The sequence below is a fragment of the Pezoporus wallicus genome, unplaced genomic scaffold (assembly GCF_028554395.1).
Source record: "Pezoporus wallicus isolate ANWC-B61680 ecotype Strahan unplaced genomic scaffold, APGP_CSIRO_Pwel_v1 contig_13740, whole genome shotgun sequence".
NCBI lineage: Eukaryota > Metazoa > Chordata > Aves > Psittaciformes > Psittacidae > Pezoporus > Pezoporus wallicus.
The window spans coordinates 690,874-698,126 of NW_026639057.1; the positions used below are offsets into that span (position 1 = coordinate 690,874).

Here is a 7,253-nt window from a genome sequence, read left to right on the forward strand (position 1 = left end):
GCCCCGAGGGCGTTGGGTCCCGAAGCCGCGATGTGGTTGAGCCGGGCGGGACGCGAGCTCCTGCGGCGGGGCCGTAGCGCGGCCGCCCCGCGGCGGGGCGCGGAGGTGCTGGTGAGCGCGGCCGGCGGGGAGAGCAGCGGTGAGTGCGGCGGGACCCGCCCCAGCTGCGCCCCGGGGAGCGCGGGCAGGCCCCGGCGCTCCTTTGCCCCCAGTGCTGAGTGGGGCAAGGCCGGTTCCGTGGTGCTGCGGGCGGGAGGAGCGGTCGGTGTGCTTCGTTGTACCGGTTCCTGGTTAAAACACGCCAGGTCCCGACCCGGCGCTGGTGGCACCGCCTGTCACCAGCTCCTGCGGCGGGGCCCGGCCGCACTTGAGCTGTCCCTCGTAGCCCAGCAGGTGACCGACGGCCCTGCAGGGTCCATCGCAGGCAGGGTGCTTACGGTATCTTTGCTTCAGGTTATGCCTCGATGGCTTTTTCAAGGGCACAGCTGCCAAATAACTAACTAGATCCATTTTTAGAAGTTATATATGCAGGAGATACTGATACAAGAAGTCCTGGGTTGCATACCTTAGCTTCTTCTGGTCTCAGTGATGCACAGTGCTAAAGGTAGGGTATGACCGGGGCATGTCTCTGCATGGGACACCAAGAAGTAATCTGAGTTTTGGTGCAGGTTGCCACTGGAATTACTTTATGATAAGGGCAACCGCTGCAAGAGCTTGTTAACACTTCCTGGTAGTTTTGCGTACACATGAATGTAGTTACTGGAATGGTGAGTTTCCATTGTTTGTGGGTGCCTGTTACCTGTGTCTGTTCCTATGTGACATGTCGCTTGTTCACTGACTGGCCACTGGCACAGACAGAAATAGACACAGACCTCCCAGCAGGGCAGAGGGAGCAAGCGTGACAGATGCGAGGAGCATCTGTGCACCTGCAGCAGCAGCAAGAGCATCTGCCAACGTTAAGGCCTGGGAAGCGAGCAGAAGTCCAGACAAGGAAAAGGGAGAGAGGTTTTTTTCCTGCCAAAGCATACAGAAAACGTTGGATAATGATTTACAAAACACAAGTTCAAGGGAAAAGTAGGTGGATGTTGTGGTCTTAGTTTTCTGCTTGGACTTACGAACTTTGAGTGAAGTCCTGTCAATGATGAGCTTCTAACTTGAAATTAAATGGAGCTGCAGTTTCAGAATGGTTCTGAAGCATGAAGTGAGGGTGACCAGCTTGTGCTGCTCTCATTCCAACAGCAATCCCAGGAGGATGATTTCTGTCATTAATCATAGAATCCCAGACTGGTTTGGGTTGGAAGGAACCTTAAGGCTCATCCAGTTCCAACCCCCTGCCACAGGCAGGGACACCTTCCACTAGAGCAGGGTGCTCTAAGCCCCTGTGTCCAACCTGGCCTTGAACACTGCCAGGGATGGGGCAGCCACAGCTTCTCTGGGCACCCTGTGCCAGCGCCTCAAAACCTGAAGACTGGGCAAGAAAAACTGAATTTAGTTGCATTTGAAACAGAAACCTAAGATGGATCTTTTGGGTTTGTTGGGTTTGGGTTGTTTTTTTCTCTGCCTGCAATGATTCTAAGACATATATACTTGGATGGCACCTTCTTGTAAAAAGTCTGCTTTATTTATTTATATTATTCACAGTGCTGCTGAATTTCACAGCTGTCCTGCATAACTGGGTTCCATAGACATGGTTTACCACCTCCACTTTTAAATAACCAATTGTTTTAGAATACACTTTATATGCATTTTCAGGAAAGAGAAGATGCAGCACATGCAGATATTGTTCCCAGTTGAATTACTGTGTCAGAGAACTTAAACGAAGTATAACTGAAATTGTCTCCTATTACTAAGGTATTGCTGAAATCCTAATGAACCGACCCCACGCGAGAAATTCATTGGGAAAAGTATTTGTAAATGAAGTGAGTATGGGCCTGGCCTGTGAATGTGTTTGAAATCATGATCAGTAACTAACTGCAGTAAGAACAGTAGTGGGAAATCTGAAACAAAAACTTGATCTTTTGCTGAAGAGTGGGAGACTGCCTTGGGGCAGGTTAGCCTGAAGAAAAGAGGTCATGGCATGTTGATACTTCACTATCAACATACCATGCAATATTAACTAATATCTGGAGTTATTTTAGTTAGCTAACTCAAGTTAGTGTCCTTACTTGCATAATTACGGGGGAGTTTAAGGTACAGGAAAGGTTCATCTCTGAATGGAAGAAAGAGATGTAGAAACATCTCATTCTGAGGGTGTTGTGGAAGGATTCTCCTGGCTCCACATACGTGATTTCCAGGAAATTCCTGGCCCTTGCAGAGGGAGAAAAAGAATTTTTGTCACAGATTAGGAGCTTGCTGTAATTCAGGTCTACAGATTGAGATGCTTACAAGTTTTTCTTCTCTTATTTGTACTCCCTCTCTCATAGCTGTTCAGCGCTTTGGAACAGCTCCGCTTGGATGAGAACATTCGTGTGGTGGTGTTCAAGAGCGAGGTGAGAGGTGTCTTTTGTGCTGGTAAGTGACAAAGGTTCTGCAAGCTTACAAATGTTGATGCCTCTTAGGGCTGTGTGCTGATCAGATCGTGCAGGAAAGCAGTTGGAAATGCGTGATAGAAGAACAGGCTGGCTTTTGTGTAGCAAATAACAAACATTGTTCTCTCTTTCTGCCTCTTGGCTTGCTTTGGTGATGAAGATGTGATGGAGTGAGCTGCACAAATAGTGCTAGTATTTGTCTTCCATTTATAACCGTCTTCAAGCATGGGCACCTCCGGTACTAGGAATCCTTGGTTTCCAGTTTTATGGATTATCATCATTACGTACAGTGATTCGTGCTCCCTGTTCAAAGGGCACAGAAGAGCAGCCTAGCCACTGCTCCAGCCCAAATGGCCCCACTCCAACCTCCACTGACATTACTTAACCAGAACACTGTATTGTGACTTCTGAAATGGTCTGTGTCCCAAGAGAGACGGGAGGGAATGCAGTTCAGGTGTCTTTTCCCTGTTCCTGGATTCTAACCTTTTAATCCTCTATTTAGGTGCAGACTTAAAGGAACGTGCACAGATGGATGATGCAGAAGTTGGGCACTTTGTTAAAAGGCTGAGGAATCTCATGGATGAAATAGGTAAATAATTATCTCGGGATATTTGTCCTTGACTGCCTGTACCGAGACATTTAGGAATGCTCCAGTAGGGGAAGGATGCTAGGCGCAGCAAGTTACCCATTTAGGAGTAGCTTTCCCAAACGGCTCCAGTTTATGCAAGAAACAAAGATCATATTAGACTTAAATACCAAGTACCCTGGTGCCACTCCAAACACAGGATGCCTTATCCATGATGAATAGTAGTACATATATGCATATAGTATCTGCTACAACAAAGGATACTGTATGCAGTTCTGTGTATTTCTTGGGAGACAATGCTAGATGAAATGAGCTCTGTTGTTTGTCCCAATTTTAGTACATGCTCAGAAGTACTCATCATATGGCAGTGACCTAAGAACATGGATTTGGAGCTAATCTCCATGTACCTCAGGCTCCTCAGTTTTAAGGTGACAACGGTGTTTACCAAATTCAGGAGCCTCACCTAAGGAAAGCAGCAGAAAGGCTAATCCTTGTAACAGTGATTAGGAATGATGTCTTTGTTTAACTGCAACAGCTGGATATTCACACCATGCATTTGCAAGGAGACAATTCATCCTGGTTTATGCTGCAGTATTTGTATTTGCATGCTTCTTCACATGCAAGAAGAATGTTTTGCCTTCTTTTCACGAAGAAGGGAGAAGTACAGAAAGACAGTTCCTACCATTTAGAGACAGTCGGAAATCTTGTGGCAGAATATGAATTCTTGAGCCATTCTGAATTTGAGAACTCCTAAAAGCTTTAGCATTTAAGCACTGAAATTCCCAATGTTAATGGAGCAGAACTTCTGGAACAAAACTGTATAATTTGTGTTCTCTTCTGCAGCGGCTCTCCCTGTACCCACAATTGCTGCAATAGATGGCTATGCACTGGGTGGTGGACTAGAACTGGCGTTAGCTTGTGACCTTCGAGTAGCAGGTTTGTGTGTTGCTTAATATAGGAATCTTCTTGTATTTGGTGACTGTATTTTAAAGAGACCTTGCACAAGCGATAGCTGACTGGTGATGGAATCCAGAGAGAGGAACTTGCACAGTTCAGGAAATGAACAGATGTTTGTCCCAAACCTCTGACATTTAGCTACTAATGGGAAAGCAGTTTCCTTGCTTAAAAAAGTAAAGCCTAGTTTTAGGCAAGATTAGGATTATTTCAGAGAACTATTTCTTGGTAGAATTACAGTTATTATCATGTAATATTGCATCAGCACTCTGGCTAGATCTAACCTTCCCTACTTAAATCAGTCTGGAGTGGAAGACTTGTTCTTTTGTTTCCATTCTTCCATGTTTCATCTAGAATGGACTCAAGGTTAATTTTTCTAGATAAAATGGCTACAATTAGGGGTAAGTAGCTAATACTACACATCCCTCAGCTGACTCGAGATGGCTGTTGATAAATACTGTAGTGTTCAGACTTTCCAACTTCCTGGAGAAATAGTTCCAGCTCACTATTGGCAGTTTGTAGTTTCATTAATCAGTTCACTATGGAAAACCCATAGTTATAAAGATCAAGAAGTACCTAAACCCTGTATTTGTTTTTTTAACAAACAGCTTCATCAGCTAAAATGGGCCTTATTGAAACCACAAGGGGGCTTCTTCCTGGAGCAGGTAACCATCATTGAGTCTTCAGTCCCTTACTTTCTGAGCCATATAGTAAATATTTTACCATTAGAACACTTGAAGTGTTTTGACTGTAAATTAGAAGCAGCATCTTATAGTGACACAAAAGATTTGTGAACAAAGAGTTCTGTTCCAAGCCCTGTCTTGGACTTGCTATGAAATTAGGAAAGTCCATTTACTTTTTCCTGTTTATCACAATACTCAGAGATGCTCAAGCCGTTCAGATGCCTTGCAAAATGTTGACACATTCAGCTAGCAGTTCTTAAAGAAACACAAACCTTGTTATGTAAGAAGACAAAATACTTTTGTTTTGGGGTATTTCTCAGAAATGGACAATGGTGTTTTTGCTGTTGTTGTAAGGTGGAACCCAGCGCCTGCCCAGATGTGTTGGAATAGGTCTTGCAAAGGAACTTATCTTCACTGGTAGACAGATTGATGGACAGCAAGCTGCCTCAATTGGGTTAGTAAATCACACTGTGCCACAAAACAACGAAGGAGATGCAGCTTACCAGAAAGCATTGACTTTGGCTAAAGAAATCCTTCCTCAGGTCAGTGCATTTTACCTGTAGTCAGTGTAAAGGCAGTTCTGCTTCCTTTGAGAGAGAGAGCAAACAACTGAAATTCAGTTCTGTGAAATACGAGAGCCTTGGTTCCTGCAGGTCTTTTAACTCTGTCCTTTTTTGTGAATGCAGTTTCTGTAGGAACAAGCATTAACATCCAGCTGCTTAACCCATAGGACAGTTTTACCTCCCAGCTGTGGTTATGCAGAGCACACTGACTTGCACTGTGTACATCTGTTAACTGCAGATAACACCAAACTGGTTCTTAAAAATTACCAACTTACTGCAAACTTCTATATGCAAAAAGGTCCTTTGGTGCTAGGAAAACGATGCAGCAACTACACTATTATGAATGGAAGTGGCTTTATTTTTAAATGTTTGTTGTGGTTTGGTTTAGTTGATTGTTTTTTGTCTTGTTTTCAATAAAGGCTCCATTTGCTGTGAAAATGGGAAAACTGGCAATAAACAGAGGAATGGAGGTAACTTATTTATCTTTCAAATACTGAGGTGAATGAGGAGACAGATGAGTTATAATCCATACCTTGACAAGACATTGAAAACCTTTCCAGGGATTTTAAAGACTTTTTTTTCTTTAAAAACAAAATTAATGTGGCAGAATTTTCCTTTTAGATGTTAACACTGTTGTTCTAATACAGGAGTGAAGGTCCCTCACTAGGAGAGAATGGTTATTGATTTGAGGGTTATGAAGTGGTTTTAGGGTGATGCTTCAGCCAGAACTCACTCCTTCCCTCTCATCCCCAGGTTGACATTGCATCAGGGATGGCTATTGAGGGGATGTGCTATGCCCAGGTAGGTTGGTTACCTTCATAATGCATTCCTGAAAAGAAAAAATACATGTTTCCTAAAGCCAGCTATTCACATCATCCTCTTCTATTTTCCTCTCTATAAGGGAGCACTAACAGCTAAATCTAAAACTCTTGAGAACATACTTGAATGCAGTTCCAGATCTCTATTTTGGAATATAAATTGTTGTGTCATGCATAGCTGCTTCTCTCTTCCTTCCTCTTTAATTTTCTGGTCTATGGCCTTTGTCTTAGGTGCTTTGCTTGTAATTTACGCACTACAACCCAGTCTCTTATTTACCTAACTGCAAAACATGAAAGGTAGCAGTTAATACATCACTGAAGGAAAAGCAGTCTTAGCCTACTACTGCCAAATTAATCAGTACTTAAAAACACAGACTTATCAGTGAAAAATGTACCTTTTTTTCCTTACATGCAGAACATTCCCACAAGAGACCGGCAGGAGGGGATGGCTGCCTTCAGGGAGAAACGACCACCTCAGTTTATTGGCAAATAACGTTTCCTAGCTTTCCCTTGGTCCTTTGAAAGTAAAGGAGGACTGAAGAGGACCCACTGATTTCTTAGGATTATTTTTATGATCGCATTCTGTGTACTTAGTTCCTTGCCTTGGACTGCATTTTTGAATACTCCACTGGATTACTCTGCTGTAAGAATTCCCAAATAAAACATTAAAAAGGTCAGCTGTACAAAGTTAAAGTGCATACATCTTAAGGCGGTGGTTAGAACTCTCAAACAGATGTCAAGGAAGGAGAAAGGAGAAGTTTTGGCTCACTGTAAGCAGATTAAAAAGGATGAAAATTAAATACTGAAACATGCTCCATCTAAACACCGACAGGGAGTTAACTTACAGAGGGGAAAAAAAACCTTCCTAAAGCTGCTTCCCATTCATTATCAGTGCTCTTCCAACTAATCAGACAGAACAAGCTGTATTAACACAGAGCAATGGTGGTTTACCCCAGATCTGTTGTGAATAGTGCAAAGCACTATTCAGGTACCACTCCAGGCAGCTGAACTTGCGTCTCTTTGGTATCAGTGCTTGGGAAAATGCATGACCTTGTATATATATGTGTGTGTGTATGTACATATATATATATGGCCACCAGATCACTCTATGCCAGGCATCA

General features: G+C 43.4%; 1 protein-coding gene across 1 annotated transcript; it reads left to right on the forward strand.

Moving 5' to 3' along the window:
• The first annotated feature begins 20 nt into the window (after positions 1–20).
• ECHDC2 (enoyl-CoA hydratase domain containing 2) lies at positions 21–6,795 on the forward strand. The gene is made up of 10 exons (XM_057413527.1): positions 21–139; positions 1,852–1,919; positions 2,424–2,511; positions 3,031–3,117; positions 3,958–4,050; positions 4,677–4,733; positions 5,106–5,293; positions 5,734–5,784; positions 6,068–6,115; positions 6,548–6,795. The coding sequence occupies exons 1-10, from the start codon at positions 31–33 to the stop codon at positions 6,623–6,625; spliced, it is 867 nt and encodes a 288-aa protein (XP_057269510.1). The 5' UTR covers positions 21–30; the 3' UTR covers positions 6,626–6,795.
• The last annotated feature ends 458 nt before the right edge of the window (positions 6,796–7,253 follow it).

Excerpts from the sequence above, each read along its gene's own strand:
- ECHDC2 (XM_057413527.1), top strand. The coding sequence starts at position 31 with ATGTGGTTGAGCCGGGCGGGACGCGAGCTCCTGCGGCGGGGCCGTAGC. Across the intron at positions 5,785-6,067 it reads CAATAAACAGAGGAATGGAG|GTTGACATTGCATCAGGGAT; the intron begins GTAACTTATTTA and ends TCTCATCCCCAG. Across the intron at positions 6,116-6,547 it reads AGGGGATGTGCTATGCCCAG|AACATTCCCACAAGAGACCG; the intron begins GTAGGTTGGTTA and ends CCTTACATGCAG.